Source organism: Typopeltis vanoorti, chromosome 3 (genome assembly GCF_054136105.1).
Source record: "Typopeltis vanoorti isolate ZY-2024b chromosome 3, IOZ_Tvanoo_1.0, whole genome shotgun sequence".
Taxonomy (NCBI): domain Eukaryota; kingdom Metazoa; phylum Arthropoda; class Arachnida; order Uropygi; family Thelyphonidae; genus Typopeltis; species Typopeltis vanoorti.
The window spans coordinates 154595494-154614876 of NC_143551.1; the positions used below are offsets into that span (position 1 = coordinate 154595494).

The window sequence follows — 19383 nt, forward strand, 5'->3', positions numbered from 1 at the left end:
CGAATTATTTGTTAAAAATGTGATATGGGAGGACTTCCACTTCGAATTGCTATCGATGTGGAGGCTCAAAGACTTGACTGATTTTTTTTTTAAGTTATTGTTATAATTTAGGATATCATTATTACATTTCCTTTCATGCAGTTTTATGGTTATATTGTGGTCTAGCATATTTGTTAACGTGCAGTACATATATCTCGTTTTATCGGTATTAATTTTAAGACCATTATTGCTAAACCACTCATTAGTATCAACATATCACGAGTAATCCTATTTTCTAAATCCTGACGGGTCGTTTCAGTATATACTAATGGCGCATCGTCAGTGAAGGATGTCATTTTGCCAAAAAGTTTGCATTTACATAAATCATTAACATTAACATGGAACATAAATTAAAAATAGGATCGGTCCTAGTACTGATCCTTGCTGGACTCCGTATTTTATTATTTTTGATGCTCTTTTAAATGTGCCGAAGCTGGTATATTGTTTTCAATTATTCAGATAGGATCTGAACCAGTCATTAATAATTCCTCTAATGCCGTATTTGGCCATTTTCAGTAGTATTAGGTCATGATGAACACAGAGTCGAACGCCTTAGATATATCAAACAAAAACGGCTGCTGTGTACATTTCTTTATTTATTCCACTACAGCCTTTTTATGAAACTCGAATAGCGCTTTTTCGGTGTTATATCCGGATCTAAACCCGTATTGATCAGTTGTAAAAGGATATGGTATTTAAATAGCTATTTAATCGTTTTTCATTAGGATTTCAATAATCTTTGAGATTATGGATAGTATATTAGTATAGTAGTAAATTAAAAAAATTTATTTTACGTATAGGAATGCGATTGCTAATACCGATCCTTTTCAATTCCCTGTGCATAGTTCGATGCGATATGGGTTGGAAACAACTTTCATTAAATGTTTTGGTCAACTGCCGCACACAGAAAGTTCTGTTTGTCCGCACAAGAGATATCGTTCCTGACAGAGCGTCTTTGGGACCACAGTTACTCCTCTTAGACAAGCAAAGTGAGTTATTTTTACACTGGTTAACTATGCTGGATATCTCACCTTTTGAGAACCCAGTCAGCTCTGCTGTTTTCGAAATCGTGACTCAAGCCAGATATCCAAAATAAGCCCTTTATCGAACTCTGAAAGCTCCTTTGTTTTTCCTACACGTGATCAATACTATTGACGATTACTGACCAGCAGCATTCTTAAATAGTTGCCTACGACACGTGGCGACGGATGTGACCAACTATTTTCCACATAGGCTGCATAAGTAACGTTTACGTATATCTGCATAAATGATTCTGATTCAATAGCCGGTATGTATATTTACGTTTAAAGTAAAACTACATTATATTAGACGGTGTCGATGATTTTGTGGTGTATTATTTGTAGGATATCATATTATAATTCTTGATAACGTCTTTTCAGTGTAGACACTCGATGCACTGAAGTCAGGATTAACCGGGCTATCAAAATATTATTTAGGTTGCTATGAAACAGTTACTTGTCGAGTAACTATTTCATAGCGTCGAGTCGAATACATCAAGGAAAGTGAGATAAGAATTCGAAGGAGAATAACAAGAAACTGTACGAGTTGGTTCTGGAAAGTTCTAATAAATACATGGAACAAAAATGATATTAAAGCAACTAATATAACCACAAGAAAGAAAGTACGGGGATATAAGAATATAAGAACATAGTTACCTTCATAACTCTGCTACTAGGATGCTCTTTCTTGTAGTTATATCAGTTGCTTTAATATCATTTTTGTTCCATGTATTTTTTAGAACTTTCCAGAACCAACTCGTACAGTTTCTTGTTATCCGCATTAATCCACGACAATATAATGACAGGTTTATTATCTTTTATTAAAGTGCTAAATCTTGCATGCTTACCGGTCTTATTGTGATCGTAGGTCGCGTGGCTAAGTAGTAACCTAGAAAGACACCCACACAGTAAGAACCCAGATGAGTATGTGGAAGAATGTAAGTCTTGGCCGAAAACTCAACCAAATACCTGGAAAGAAGCAAATTAATTTCGCTTTAACTTTTTTTTATACTCAAACTTATATTCTCTTATACCAGATGTCCTTAGTATTATTACCTACCTAAATCAATGTAAGCAATGTGAGATATGGGAAAAATCTCTTTCAAATGAATATTATTTACGTTTACTTTCGAGATACATGTGTAAATCTATATATGGAAAAATAACATTTGTTTTTCATACCTTGTAAAATACAATTATATCAAACAAAGAATTTTTTTCTTCTGTAAGAATTTGTTTTCGCTGTAAGAGTTTTATGTGTATTTTCTACAAATTTTGTTATTGTAATGTACGATGTATACTGGAATAAACAAGTGGACCAAGGTGAACGAGATGAAATAACAAAGAAATTTGGCCATGTACAATTCATGAACGTGGACAAAGACTAAGAGACTTCTCCCTGCAAACAAAAAAAAATCTATAGTTAAAAATATACCTAGTTTCATGTACAAAAATTAAGATGATAAACCTAGAAAAATTCAGGTAAAATGAGTTAATCTCAGGTAGTGTATGGTCACTTAAAAGAATGGGAAAGGAAAGATTAGCAAAACAATTGTTCTCTGCCAGGCTGGAAGCAAAACGACCCACAAGAAGACCAAGATATAGGTGGATTTATACAGTAAAAAGTGCCTTAGAGGATAGAATTATGAGATCTTATAATGTTAGAGTCTTGACAGGTGACAGATTGATTTGGAGGAAAATTGTAGATAGCAATTGTAGATAGTAAGTTTTTCCTGTAGTATATCATATCCTATGCACCCCTTGAGGGTACAAATCAGGAATTTGATGATGATGATGATGATGATGATGATGATGACCGACTTAAGTCTATTATCCCAATGTGTCGAAACCAATCCAGAGAATGAGAAAAGTTAAAGCAATTAATGTGCCAAAAAAGTAAACTCAGAATTATTTGACATAACGATTAATGTTTAAATTAAATTAAACTAGATATATTATCTGAATATTTTACATCGAAATCTGCAGGTTTTTTAATATTTTGAATGGTTTATGAGTTCTGTTGTTTTAATGGCTAACTTGCAAGATCTATTCATATTCATCACATGTTTTCTTGTTTTCTTTTTCTTTTCATCTTAATGAAATATATAAGTAAAATGAAGCATTTTGGAAATAAAAATCAGAAGATATAACAGTAACAGTACTTGTCTTAAACATAGGTGGTGATATCTGAGAAAAAACATGAAGCATAACATTATAAATTGTTACATATGTAAATTGCTGCCTTAGAAAAAAACTATACATAGAATAGCAAATATTTGCTATTCTGTGTATTATAAAATTTGTGTATTATAAAATGATCACATGCAATGTGTTCCTTCTCTTCATTCTTATATAGGCTTATAAATATTCTCAACACTAATTTTGACTTCAAAATTTATATTAAAAACTACGTACTTACTTCTTATCAAAATATAATAACAGGATTGTTGGCGGTAGGTCATATACGTAGATAACCAATCCAGCGGAAATTATCGAAAGAATGATTAGAATTCCATTTAACGTTAGTGCGAATTTCGCCCACCTATGGAAATTATAAAACAGTTTATTAGAGACAAATTACTATTTCATGAAAATAAATGAGTTATATTTAAATAATCGCTACGTGTGCAATATATGTTTACAAATTGTTTATCTTCCTGAATGTTTATATTCCTAAGATATGAGTGTTTTATGTAAAATTTTAATGATAATTCCTAAAATTGTTTTCTTTTTAGCACTAAATAGTTTCTTAGTAAGATCGCAATCAGTCAGAGCACTGAGAAGTATACACTGTGTTGCAATAATGTATGAGGAGACACCACTATTTTTCTCCAATACTGAGTAGCAGTATACCATTATTTACCAGAGAGTAGCATCATGTCTGTTAATTGTGGCGGCCGTGTTGTTATGGGGGGGGGGGGGAGTGCTGCTCTTCATTTGAACTAGAATCTCCTTTAGTAGATGTTCAGAAAAATGAACAGTGCGGTTGCATCCTAATAGTTCAGTGTTAGAATTACTGCTGTTTTTTGGAAACTATCCAGATTGCTATTAACTTAATAATATACCATATCCTACTTCGAAGGTTTTGCCAAAAGTTTGAGTAAATAGCAATGCGACGGTAAGATCGGATAGAACAGATTCCAGGTTCAAACCTTTCATAACACCCGTTGCAATAGTCACACTACTGTTGTTGTTTGGAAGTAAGCCGATGTGACTAAGTCTGTGTGTCAAGTGTATCTTATTTTCTATGTATTCTCTGACAAGTTCTATTAGCGGAAAATTCTAGATTCCGGAAGAAAAACAATTATACGTTAGTATGAGGCCTGCTACCTCGCAATGAGTTAAAATGTTCTTCTATGGATGGAGAACGTCAGTTGATGACAAGGTAAAAACATCTTTCTTCACTAAAGGAACTGTCGGTCATTTTTCAGGAGAAATGGGCCAAACTATCTATCTCTTTATTAGCATTACTAGAAGTCTATTCAGAAGAATGACATCTGTAATTGCAGCAATAAATGTAATTTAAAAAAATAAACAAATAAATATTCGAACGCTATTTATTCACTAACGTTAGTAGGGGGAAATCCTTTAGTTCTATCTTTTGAAGATCTCCATCCTTCAGCCATCACAGAGAGAGTGCTCAAACCACCAATAAAAATAGCTTATGGAGTAGAGAGAGAGAGAGAGAGAGAGAATTAGCTGCCGCCAACTAGTGGCGAAAACATTAATGCAGTCATTAAGTGTCTATAATAGTGTTTTTTCCACAGGTTGTTTTACGGTCAATTTTTGAGATGTGGGTTTGCACACCCCAGTTTCTGGAAGAAACGAAATGATATTTATATGTGCCAATGATCGACTAATTCGGATATTTGCCTAAAATTTGCAAGGCCTATCAAAAAAGAGTTGATGTCTAGAATTCAGAATTCATTCCCTGCTTTTTTATGATGAAGTTTGTAAATGGGACAGCTGTAATTTAGCCTGACGTCGCGCTTCTGTTATAAGCGATGTCATTACGATGTTTACCTCACTTAATCTCATAATTGTTCACAGTCTGATTGATTTAAGTCTATCTGCAAGAACCGTGAATTTTACAGTCCCAGGAGACTTGAACGCTAACTTTCAAAAGATATGACCTTTAAGATACTACAAGAAATTTATTTTATATGTTTGTGCAATAATCTGAACTGCAATCAGATAGATGCTCTGTGTCGCGCAGTAGATAGTAATAGAGCAGCATCGTTTATGTTCTCACTTAAATTACATGTTTGAATAGGTATTTCCTCCAACGAAGGGTGCAGTAAGTATGCAAAATGTAATGTAATAAATATAAAATAATTATCTTACCTCTATTGCATGGTAATAAACCAGCTAGAATGGCCATTTTATTGGCAGTTACAATTAAATTGTAAATTACAATAAACATACTAAGGCTAGTCAAATAAAACTGCGTGGTACAACAGTAATCGCACAATGCGCTGGGATTATAATGAATCGGGTTATGAGAGCAAAGAAGACCATTAAGACTACTCAGATCATCATCATTATCATCATCACCACTTATCTAGTGCTGGAAAGGCCTCATCTAAAGTCTTCTATTCTGGCTGACCTTGAGATTTTGTATGCTTCTGAGTTCCAACCATATCATTAAATTCATTCCCCACCGCTTCTTTTATCTTCTTTTAGTTTTCTTTCCATCTGTCGAATACCATTCAGATATTTACCATTGCCCATTTTTGAGTGTCATATATATATATATTCATATTTTTTTCACTGACTGAAACCTAGAAATTAGATAACGAGTTAATTTAATGGAGCACACAACATCTTTCGTCAAAACCACTTATTGAGGTGTAGTAACACTTACAGCAAATTAAAAAAAAACATAAAAACACTGTGCAATTATAATAAGAGACTTGTAAATTGAAGTTAAGTTTGAATTGTCGTTATAGTCCGCTCTCTAATTCTATTGTTCAACTGCGAACGTGTGAGTTCATACGCCAGTGTCTAATGGTAGAACTATGCGAGTCAGGTAGACTATAACTGTGGTTGCTGTTAATGTGATAAGGGTCTAGAACAATTTTTTGGATTCAACTATGCGCCGTTCCACTTCATCGTGACAAATATAAACGTTTGATGTTGCGTTCCAATCTACTCCGTGTTGGAGGCCTTCATCGTTTGTATTCACTGAAAATAAGACGTGACTTGAGATTGCGCTTGCTCTGATTCTATTGCATGAAATGTCTCTCTGATTTTCCTCTAGCCATAGGAGGATTGACTTCTCAGTCTGGCCATAGTATGGCCTCCCACAATCAATATTATTTTATATACACCGAGAAACTGAAGATGGTTGTGAGCTTGTTTTGAGTGGCTAAGAACTGACCTTAGTTTTGGAAGAGTTTTGGAACACGTTTTTATATTAAATGTTTTCAAAATTCTTCTTAGTTTCCTGGAGAGCGAGCTGGCGTACGGTAAAGAAATATATCCCTTGGGGTTATTAGAGATCTCTGTGTTGTTTCGAAGGCGCTGGTATAGTTGCCTCTTAATGTTTTTGGAAGAGTATCCATTATTTAAGTAAGTTTTTTCTATATATTTTAGTTCATGTTTAGTTCTTCATTAGACAATACTGAGCGATCACGGTGAGCCAATGTGGAAATGATACCTAACTTTTGTGCTGGATAGTGATGTGAGGATGCGTGTAGGTATCTATCCGGGTGTGTTGATTTCCTGAAGAATAAGATCCTTAAAGAATCAAACATCTTAGTAAGCTTCATGTCTAGAAATGAAAGGGAACCATTGTCTTCAATCTCGATGTAAATTTTATTTCGGTGGAAGTTGTTTAAATGATTTAGGAAGATGCGAAGATTCTCTTCACCATGCTCCCAAATAAGGAATATATCATCCACATAGCGGAGCATCTTCTAGGTTTTAATGTTGCTTTAGAGATGGCTTTGTCCTCGAAATCATCAAAGAAAATGTGCCAGTATTGCAGTCTAGCTATAGGGGCTACCTATAGCTAGTCCTTTGTTCTGTTTATAAATATTATCTTCGAACTTAAAATACCCAGAACTAATACAATGTGAGAGGAAAGCAAAAGTCTTTTTAGAGATCTTTTTTAAAATGCTGAGAACTTCTTTCTTTGGAACATTTGTAAAAAGTGCAACAACATCAAAGCCCATCATAATATCGGAATTCTTCTTTATATCTTTGATTTTAGAAGCGAAGTCAGGTGAATTTTTAATATAAGAGGAAGATTTTCCTACTAGACCTTTTAAGGAGAATGCTAGATATTTTGATGATTTTTATGTCGGTGAATCAATACTATCAACTATTGGCCTGAGCGGACAATTTGTCCGCTCAGGCCAATAGGTCCTTCGGTCCTTACATCCACTTATATGGATGTAATAACCGAAAAGAAAGACGTGTGTTTTTTGGAAGTTCGTTGTCGTGTTAAGGAGATTGCTCGATTAGGTATCTCTCTCTCGTTGGGTTTCGGTCACTATACATATTTAACGTGAAAACATTGTAGTTAACGTATTCAAAGTAGTTCCGTCGTTGGTCACATTGTTGGGTGAGTGCGTAGGTATCTGATTCTAGTAACGTCAGGATTTTTTCGCGATAAACTGTTCTATTTAGTACTACCGTTGCATTGCCCTGGTACGCTTGGAGAATGATAATATCTCTATTCCTTTTAAGTTTTTTGATTAGCTAGTCTTTCACCAGGAGAAATGTAGTCGACTTGCAGTTTTATTTTACGTTGTTAATCGCAAATATTGCCTCCATACGAAGTAAACTTGCGTCTGCTGTAGGACGCAGTGAGCTAGCTTTTTCTATCATAGTAAGAAACAATTCCCTACGGATTGATTTTGGAGAAAGAACAAAATTAAGACCTTTCGAGAGAATATGTTCTTCTTCATGACTAAGGGTGTAAGATGATTTGTTTATTACGAAGTTTTAAAGGCCTTCATCATGCTTATTAGGTGCGAATCTTTCTTGTGTTAATCTGAGTTAATTAAATTTCTTAATTTGCTTAGATTTATTTATTTTCTGAGTTCTTGAATCCAGGTGCGTGCTAATCTCTTTTATAGTGTTCCACGACACGGGGTCTAAAGATACTGCTAACGATTTTCCAAAGTGAGTTAGCCTATCTAAAGAAGTAGGTTAAGTTCTGTTTCGTGTCACCGATTCGTTCTAATAAAAGATCTAATTTCGCTTTCTACGCCCTTTCTGTTGTGATTATTTTCATGAATTGTAGGAACTTCGGAATGATTGAAAAGGACTTAAAGCGGTTTAAAAAGACAAGCTTTTTGATGAATAGTCCAATGCTTCTAGTTGTTTTCTGATAAGCTTTTGTAAGTTTAAATGTATCCTCGTCAGAAGGAATATAATGACCATTAGTTACATTGACTCAGTGATTAGATATATTTTTCGGTGATTAGATATGATCTAATCACACACAGACACACACACTGTGTGTGTGTGTGTGTGTGTGTGTGTGTGTGTGTGTGTGTGTGTGTGTGTGTGTGTGTGTGTGTGTGTGTGTGTGTGTGTGTGTGTGTGTGTGTGTGTGTGTGTGTGTGTGTGTGTGTGTGTGTGTGTGTGTGTGTGTGTGTGTGTGTGTGTGTGTGTGTGTGTGTGTGTGTGTGTGTGTGTGTGTGTGTGTGTGTGATTAGATCATATCTGCATAGATGAACCTCCATGCACGTGCATGGAGGTTCATCTACTCGGTTGTTAAACATTTTTTAAAAAGAATTGAATGACAAAAACCGAGGAAAAAGGAAAAAGGTTTAATAGTAGCACACGACTAGTTTCAGCTTTTTACAGCCTTCTTCAGGTGTTTTTATAAAAGAAAAAACCTTAAACATTGAATATAAAAAACTGTGAATAACACAGGAAAGTCACTATACATATTTAACGTGAAAACATTGTAGTTAACGTATTCAAAGTAGTTCCGTCGTTGGTCACATTGTTGGGTGAGTGCGTGTGTACGGCATGTTGTGAGCGCCAGTATGTGATCACAGCAGAATGACAGTCTGGGAGGTTATAGCTTAAATTATTATTTAAATGTACAGGGTTTGAGGATGATTTCTCTAGATTCTACAATTTTCTCTCCAAATATATCTAGTATATAGGTATACTATACCTATATACTAGATGTATGCATTTGGAAAGAACGTTTTTTGCGGATGATATTGCTCATTAACTCTACATCACACTACTTTATTTCTTAAATTCCAATTTCTGAACAATCAGGAAGAGGAAGACCGAACTGCGCAAACACTGAACCTAATTCTCCGTTTAAGAGTAGCACGAAATTGATTATTAGCGTGAAGTATGGCATGATGAGCAACCATGATAGTTTAAAGTTTCCAAGCAACACCTAGTTTGATCTAGCTCTGATTAGGTCTTAACAAACAGCAAAGTGAGCCTCCGCAGCTCAGTCGTTATAGACGAAGCCCTTTGGTGGGAAACACTTGGGTTCGATTCCCGTCCATGACGTGAGGAACCTTAATCTGATCTCTTTCAACTAAAGGTAAGTTAGCCGGTCTCATATGTGGGGGTTTTTTCCACCGGGATACTAGGATTTTTCGTCCAACTGAACAGTCAAACCGGCCCTGTGAGCATACACATCTACAGACATAGGACAGAATGGGAGGCATGGAACCAACCACATTATCCTCTAGATGGTTGTGGTTGCAATAATAAGGACACATCGACACCGTAAAAGGTAGAAGAGGAGGATTAAGAAAGAAAGAACCAGCAAAAAATTCTGGGTGGCCATAAAATAACTTTCCCTCTTTGGAGGCATCTGTTGCTAAAATCAATAAACGGAATGAGACCAAATTTTATATTGAGACTCATGAAGGCATGGGGAGATAATTTCGGCAAAAAAAGAAGATTTAGTACCAAAAGTCGCCGATATAGGAAATTTTGGCGCTGGCGGAGCTGCAAAAATGCGGATAATTACATTAAATTCCATTGACTTTTGGCTCTAGGGTATTTGAAACCGTTGTGTTTGTTGGTGGCATTCCCAACTTGCATGTCTTGAAAGAATAAGAACATAAAACGAACTGTTATGAACATTCAATCAGACTCCTTACGCTCAGCTGTAGAGCATGTCGCACACCGGATGCAATTTATTGTACACATGAAAGGTCAGCACATTGAAAATCGTGTATATGGTCCAGGGAACCCCGATTCTGATGAATAAAACATTATTTTCTGTGAGTTTAATCACTACATTAATTTCTGTTTCTCTCGCTAGTTGTTGTTTTAGTCTAATTATTATAATTATTATTACCATTGTAACGTGCCACATATCCAGCTGGAATGAGTGACGCGGCTGTCACACCGTCGAAATGTTATTCCATTTTATCTGTTTGTTATCAGTTTGTTTTAGGCTCCGCCAGCGCCAAAATTTCCCCTATCGGCGACTTTTGGTACTAAATCTTTTTTCGGGGAAATCATCTCCCCATGCCAAAAGTCTCAATATAAAATTTGGTCTCATTCCGTTTATTGGTTTTAGCTACAGATGCCTCCAAAAGGGAAAATTATTTTATGGCCACCCTGTATATAATATATCAAAAACATACACTTCGTATCCATATTATTTTCGTAATATCCAAAAGTTATATGGACTACGATCGATACTTCTCATTCGTGTAATTATGGAAGTATATACACGTCATGGCGGGTGGTTAAACTAGATCAAAATACTCTATGTAATCCTTAACTGCTATTTTTTCCGAATATTAGAGATGCACAGTTTACAAATTAATCATATATTTGTTGAAACTACTAACAAATTTGAATAATGCTTACCTGAACAAAGGTAGTAACACAATCAGAATGAAGACGTACATTTGAAAGTCATTAGCAATATACCAGGATTGTGGGACGCACTAAAATAAAGAAAAATGACACAGATCGTTAATATATCATTTCGATAAAATTAGGATGTAAAAATGAGTTCATGAATATGACTATAAAACAAATGATGTCACAAATGACATTATGAAGATACTGTTTTATGTTTTCTTTCGATTTTAGCACGTAGAAAGCTAATAATGGACATTAAAGCTTTAATTTATAGTGTCCAGCCTTATTTGGGAAAAGTCATGGTTCATGGACAAAGATTATATCTAGCTTGTGGAGTTTTAGAGAAAGGCACCACTATCCTTTCATAAAGGTAAGTAGAAAAGACTTTTCACAAATTGAAACAACACATTCTTGGAGTTTGACCCCTCTAAAAACATGAAGGAGGTCTTCTTTCTCCATTAAAATTCCCCACTTTACACCAGTTTACCTAAGGGACGCATTTCCAACAATCAACTGGACTGAGTTTTACATCACGTCCATTGTCCCGATCTGGCACCCTCTGACTAATACTTGTTTGACTCTCGTAAGAATGCACTCCGAGCTCGCCTATTTGTGAACGATGAGGAGCTAAATAAAGCTGTTCATAAAGCGCTCCGATGTCGCAGTAAAAACTAAACCCTCTTACGGTGTCAGCAAACACCGACTCAATCAGTAATGGAAAGACTTTAGAAATAACAGACTTTGTTATAAAATGAAAGAACACTAACGACAGATGGTAAGTTTTAATCTAGGTAAAAACCATTATTAAATAAATTAAATGTTCTGAGATAAAATAAATGGCATTCTTACTTTCGTACAGCCCATATTATGTAGTTAAAATATGCACGAAATAAATACGATATACGAATATATGAATATATTTTCTGCAACCACGAACTTTTATAACCTATCGCACATTGCTATAAGTGTATAAAGGGGTTATTGTATTCAGAAACCCTACGCTTGAGACCAAGCATGAGATACTTTCAAACAACTCCATTGCGCAAGGTGATATCGCACACCGAAAAGAATTATAAAATATGTAAAAGAAATGAACCCAATAAGAAAAAAAAATTTATATGTCTCTGTCGTTACAGAGAACCTACTACAGTTCCAGGTTGCTTCTCAGCTATACAAGAAAGTTTGAGTTATATTCTGTAATCCAGAAGAGGGCACTACTTGAATTCCATCTTCTTTAAATTGTGGTCAGAGTACCTCGCTCTCAGCGGTGATAATATTCGAATAACAGATGTCTACAATGTTTATAGTAGAAAATATAATAATATTTTCTTATTCAAAATTAAGTGGATATTGAATACCACATTATTTCGTAGCGGAATAAGAAATTCAAAGATAGAAATCTAATCAAAGTGTTGCATGCCGAATATAGAAAACTATAAAGTTCGGCGATAGTACAATGCTGGGGCAACTCGTAGTAAAGGTGGTGTAAGCTCCGATCACTGTTCTTAGTTTTCTTACATTTTCTTATTAAAGTTTTTCATTGGTTGTTGGCTAGATTTTCTTGCATTGTTAGGAAATAATTGGACATGACAGCATTGGTAGCGATCAAGATGACATTATATTTTCTCTGCCTTATATGATCTGTACACGTAATGGCTGTCTATCTGGTTACATGTTTTACAGGCAGTGTCTAAGGCACATGCTGTGATCTTTTTTTTAAGAACAAGTCAGGTATGTATATTCCAATGTACCCTGTGAGTTGCAGAAGAAACAGCCACCTGATTCGCTTAGTCAAAAATGTTTGAACTTTATAAGGGTTATTATAGCGCATAAATACTCTTCCACAACAGTCTGTATATCTCCATATGGTGTGACGCTTCTTACACTAGAAGCTGAATAGCATATGTAGGCATCTGAATGAGGATGAAGATATTAATGCGCGTCCAAAGAATAAGGCTAATTGTAGTTAAGTAAGGAAGTAATATGTTTTTCATAATGCTGTAGACAAAGCAGTATTCAGAAGACACAAGCAAAATTTCAATCAAATGCGGTTAAGAAATGCAACCAAAGAGTGCAAACGTCTAGGAATACACACACTTACCATATGTTCCATGTCAACGAAATTGTGGATAAAAAGTATATTTCGCCACCAGTTCTCATAACATGCATTGATATACATCTCCGTAGATTCATGAAATAGAGGACCTTGTCCAAGCAACGGTAGCATAAATATCATAACCATGCAGGCCAGATGCGTAGGCTGCAATCTGAAGGAAAGAAACATTTTATGTTTAAGCAACTATAGGATGGTTTTAATGTAACTCCTACTCAACTTCTGTAATTATATTCGTTCAAGTCAAAATATAGTAATCTAACTAAACCAAAAATTAAACAATAAATTTATACTCGTAGTCGACATTTGTAGCAAATATCATTATAACAGATTCAGTCAATAAAATTAAATAATAAAAAAATGCTGAGAAGTTTAACCAAAGTCGAACAGGCTTTAATATTCTATAAGAAACTTCTTATATACTAAATTATCTACACGTCTCATCTGTTTACGGTAGTACGAATCAAGTGTGTTACCATCAAAGATTTTAAATAACATACTGCAGAAGTTTGTATTGTTCGGAATAACTGCCTAAGCAGCCAGGGCTGTAAGAACAGCATGTTATGCAAGTAAATTTAATGTGTTCTTCTGAAATTTGCCTGTTGTATAGAAGGAAAACTCTGTCGCCTCTGTCTTGACTGGATTAGAAACCAGTTCTAACTACTTGGTATAGTCGCTGCACCGACAGAGACACACTGCACAATCTTTGATCGACTCGCCACTAACACGAATAAATGTCAAGTACTTCAGGTTACTGAGCAAAAAGATTAGATGGTACATCCAGCGTAAAAAGGTTGATATCGTACATGTGTTCTGGTAATTTCAACTCAATACAGGAACAGATCTAAATTTGATTTATATATTTCTTGTCCTACCCAAGAGACAGAAATGTTTTTCGTAAAATGCAAAACGTTAAAATCCACTTCTTTATCTTGAAATATATGTAACGATTCTTTATTAAGGAAAATCTCTTATGAAGAATAAAAAGTTAAATGAAACTTCATTCGTTTGGAACATCAATGTTCCAGAACTTTCACCCACATGAATTAATAACATCTTAGCAAAAAAAAAAAAAGATTCATACTGTTTTTTAAACAAATGAAGAGCAAAACGTTTTTGCTTGGAAGTATGGCCTAAAATACATAAACAATGATTAAACATTTTGTTGTTAATTTCCATCATAGATTGCATATCTGAATACGGTTTGTTGAGTTTCCGAAGTTCAGTCGATTAATAATTACCGTTTGATTGAAAAGATCTGGATTGGAATCTGGATTAGGACGCCTAAGAATCTTTAAGCAATTTACATCATGACGGCAAGTTGACGGGTCTTATACATAGGTAGCAGGATGCTTGTTCATGGAAACTCGTGTTTTCAACTAATTTTTAGTGATTAGAATCAAGCGAGAACATTCGGAATATTAACCGATGCATAATGATATAATCTTCGTTAAAATAACTTCTGCAATGTAACTTGGTTACAAATCGTACCACATCTTTGATATGTCTAAAAATTAACTAGTGTGTGGATTTTAACCTTCCTATGGGACTACAAAGTATGGGGCTGTTCATGTAGTAAGAAGAAAATAATATTTACCTCCATATTCGATGAAATATGTACTTAGGAATGCTGAATGGTTTCTTCAAATTAAGCACTGCATCAGTAGTCACATAACTGACAAGAAAACCTCTGAAAAAGAAACGGTTGTGATATGTATCAACAGTTAATCGCTCGAAGATAATCAGAGCATTCAAATGACTATTTAAGCAATGCTTCATTGATGATTCAAGTAGTCATTGTCTAGTGGTTGATGAGTAATAATCTTAATTACAAAAAATTGCAATAAGTATAATTAAAGTAAATTCCATTATGCTACATGCAATGTTATTAATGCACTTTTGATTAAATATCAGAGTTAAATTTATTCTGGTCGCAAGTTATATAATGTATAGAATTTTGGAAAAGTATTGAAAATGCATTATAATTTTTCGTACCGTCATCCCTTCATCCTCTAAGACTGCTAATTGATTATATCTTCCTAATTATATCTTCCTAATTGAGTATATTACTCACTTCTTACAGCACTGGTTATTATTTTGGTATAAGCCATCATCTCACAGACTAACTTCCGTTCATAATTAGAACAGCAGTAATACTGATCCCTTCATTGCAGCCGTGAGAAATCATATGGCAGTAATTGTGAGGCGATGGACTTCATTAATACCTAATTATTTTTCGTCATCTGGATGTCCACCAATTAATTGACATTTTTAGCAAATGAGGTTTCACATTGGTTTGATACGGAGGACTACTTACCAAACTATCATCATATGATTTGCATTCTATTCTATGAATGCGTTTGCGTTTCCTCTATGATTGTATGCACAAGTTTGCTGATGAGAATATATTATATTCATCGTTTTAATTTTATTGTTAGCAACGCTACAGCAATAAATTAAAAAAGAACGGGTATTTGAATATTCCGTATACAATAAGACATGTTTTCTTAGAGCCACTGTACTTTGTTTACTCCACTGAAGACTCTTCGTATAGTGTCATATAATTCTGAATCCAATCTCTACTCATAAAAAATATCAAATATCACAGCTGGTTTCGACCTAAAACAAATTTTATATAAAATGACCTTGAACTCGAGGTGAAAGATGAATTTCTTCCCAAGGTGCGCGATAACTATTCATGCTTGTCATAGGACTGGAGTGGCCAGACAAAAATTTCTAAATTTCTGAATTATCTAAATATAGTCACCAAGTTACTAATGTATCATATGTTTAGAAATTTATATAAATAAAGAGCGATTTTGATCTCGCAAAGGATTTTTCAGATATTTTGTGATTCAGCCTTCAAGCTAAGAATATACGTAGTCATAAATCCGGCTATATTGTGTTTTTCTTTCTTTCTTTTTTTTGTGGAAATGGGAGAGGAGAGATCGTAGTCATCATTGGAAGTAGAAACAAGTTTAACAGTGAACCAAGGTGACACCATATCGTAAAGGTTTGGCTAATAAAAATATCTAGAGGTCCTAGTTCGTACAATGAGAAATGGTTTCAGATCATTACACTTCTGCCACCGAAGTTCACAGTTGAAACATACTCGGACACAAGGCAGTCCCCAGTTATCATACAACCCAAACTTGCTCATTCCATGGTTCGCACGATTCTTACCTCCATATCACGACCATCCAACACTTTAATGAAAGTCTTTCACGAATGTTACTAATGGATTAGCTACTCATATTCAATCTCATAAATGTTGATTTCCTTTTTTCAAGTTTGACTCAAGTTTCTCTTTTGTAGAAATTGAGACTTGTAAATTGTTTGAACTGCTGGCAGATATCACCAGTCGGGCTGCAAATATTGTATTAAAAAGTTCCGTGTAATATTTAGTACCCTTGATGTTAGCTTCATGGACCTTCTTTCTCGTATATTTCTTAGGTACGCATTTCCACTATCTGATAATGTTCTTCAGTTATTGGGTAGTTCAGTCTTTCACGAATGTTACTAATGGATTAGCTACTCACATTCAATCTCATAATAACACCTCTTTCAAAATTCCTAAGTTCTGCTCCTCCCGCCAATGAGTGGACCACAGTAAATATTTCATTTTTCTTGATATCGCATTATAAGCAAACAATAAATATTTTTAATATTTTGTTACTTGAACAAATGATTATATGCGTATGTGTACATATAGTTTTTTTCGAAGCAGTTTGCGAAAATATGTAAAGAAAGATAGCAAAAATGACGAGGATAGTACCAAAACGAAACATAGAAACTTCTTTTAAAAATAGTAGTCTTGTACAATTGTTCATTAACAGAGTTTGTTAATGAACAAAGTTATGAAGAAGTTAGTTCAGCACCCCAACAGTTTAATGTGTGTGAAGTAATGCAATTCGTAATATTATGATTTATTTGAATGTAATCATTTCATGTAGATTAGATTAAAAACAATTACATATGTTGCTTAAATTTAGATAAAAAGAAATATTAAATAAACATAATGTAGTGATAAATTTCCTGGATAACATACAGGTATAAGTACTAAAACTCTTTTTACTGTTATTAAAAATAAACAAGATTTAAATTTAAAAAAATAATAATATATATATATATATGCTCTGCGAACAAACTAACAGGCAGACATTTCTAAGCAGTACGTTCTATCGGAAGAAATATTAATTAATTTTTACTTTACCCAATTAAGAAGAAGGTGGTCACCGATAATGTCGCATTGGCAATGACTTGGAACATGAAATCTTTCTGAAAGTCAATAAATCGTTTCAAATCCCCTATTGTAAGAAAAACAAAAAAACAATATTTTAAATTTTGCACGCTATCTGGATTTAACTTGTGAGAACTAATCATATGGAAATGCATCTCTTTCTCAAAGAATTCTGGTATATACAGTAATAAAAAGAAAAATGTAGAACTGAAATTTAAATTTAAGCTTTAATTAAATTTATCAATATTTCTTACATAAAATTATTTTCCTTCTGCTTTTTAATGTACCGTTGTGGTATAACTTTACTATATACTGTAGTTTGTGGTATAGTTTCTATAAAAAGCAGTGAATTATCTATAAATATACGTCTACTAGTAATTCTTAACTTGAGGATGTAATATGAAGTTTTTTTCATTTCATTGCAAAGTAAATTATTCTTGCAAAGACATTACAGTATATTCTTGTTTAATTCTTTATCCATAAACAAACAAAGGTTGTGCGTGAAATATCTTCCCGACTGGGCTACTTGTATATAGAGGATAATGACTTCACATCGATTATCTCAGTATCCCATAATGCAAAGCACGCATCTTTACAGACATGTATAATGCAATACATTATGGGACGGGCCACTACTCAGACCAGTTTCGACCTTTATTGAGGTCTCATCAGTAGGTATCTCAGCCTTGGTATCTCTTCTGTATTTGACTCCCACTGTTCAATCTCGCTATTCCATAATGCATAGCATCACGCACGTCCAAATGGTTCTTTGCATTAAGGTAATTGATGCTTAAATATTAAATTTAAGCATCAATTTAATCATCCAGTCGTGATAATACTTCATGCACAAAGTTTGTTGTTTACACAATAAAGGATTAAATAAGAACATAATTTCTTGGCAAGTTTAATTTAAAAACCTGCTATGATCAAAGTATTGGCTGAACACAGCACAGCAGCACACAGAGTGCAGGTATTTCCACGCAAAACGGAAATACCTGCACTCTGCCCGTAAAACGGGGGGGGGACACACTCCAAGGAAGTTGCTAGACGAACATTATAAAATTTCATCATTAGGAGTCAGATCCTAATGATGAAAGATCCGTAATCTATCGCTAGGTTGTGGGCAACCTAGCGATGGATTACGGCAAAGAAACGATTATCTCGTGGCAAATTCCCATAAAACAGCACCGAACAGGCAGTTTAAAAAATGTACTGACATTAGTCCACAATGGACTGATTGGTACTGTGGTTCCTTATCCCTTTATCGGATGTGCAAAGAAAATTTGAATTAAGGAATATTGTGCGCTTGGCTCGCCCATTGTGGGCTAATGTCATTACATTTTTTAAACTCTCTGTTCGGTGCTGTTTTATGGGCATTTGCAACGAGATAATCGTTTCTTTGCCGTAATCTATCGCTAGGTTGTGGGCAACTAGAGACTTCAAATATTACTGAATCCTTGTTCATGTTGAGCTTCTGACAGTGAGTTTAAAAAATTATAAATTTTAAATAAATAAATAAAAAATTATATAAATAAATAAATATAATTTTAAATTTAAATATTTTGTAAAAATTAAGTTAAAATAGATTTATAGTTTTCTAAGGGATGTGATATTTTATGAATTTTATGTGCATCCTACCCATGAGAGATTGTTTAAAGTTAAGAAATGTTTAATATATTTGACAATTTATCTTAACATGAGCTAATTTTTCAACTTTTAGAGCGTTTATTTAGATTTTTGTTTCAAATTAAAATCAAGAGCATGCTGCTTATATTGAATTGCCACTGTGAAAATTTGATCATTTAAAGATTATTAGAAACCTACTGAGCCTCTGTTGATTTGTCGGTTTGCCGATGCCCTTTTAGGAAAGATATCTCTCTCTCTCTCTCTCTCTCTCTCTCTCTCTATGTGTGTGTGTGTGTGTGTTTTATTTAAACCTGTCTAACTTGTTAAAAAGTTTGTTTTTACGCAGCAGATATCCTTTTCTCGATTTAATCTCCTGAAAAACAATTCTTGTGTGATAATGTGAAATTTATTGTGAACAGTTGATTAAATCAAAACTGCTTTGAATAATAATGATGGTAGAACAGCAGTAAAATTAGATACGAACAAAATAAAATTCACTCAAAATAATACATTTGTTCCAAAAATATAGT

At 34.1% G+C, this 19383-nt stretch overlaps 1 protein-coding gene across 1 annotated transcript in view; it reads right to left on the reverse strand.

The window, feature by feature from the left end:
• Positions 1-19383, reverse strand: part of LOC150108677 (nose resistant to fluoxetine protein 6-like) — a 59859-nt gene that overhangs the window by 10147 nt on the left and 30329 nt on the right. Inside the window, exons 7-12 of the mRNA XM_090390502.1 lie at positions 17201-17294; positions 14585-14677; positions 12976-13141; positions 10878-10957; positions 3478-3600; positions 1907-2027 (exon numbers count right to left, since the gene is read on the reverse strand). Coding sequence (XP_090246628.1) covers positions 1907-2027; positions 3478-3600; positions 10878-10957; positions 12976-13141; positions 14585-14677; positions 17201-17294 — 677 coding nt within the window. The remainder of the gene's footprint in view (positions 1-1906; positions 2028-3477; positions 3601-10877; positions 10958-12975; positions 13142-14584; positions 14678-17200; positions 17295-19383) is intronic.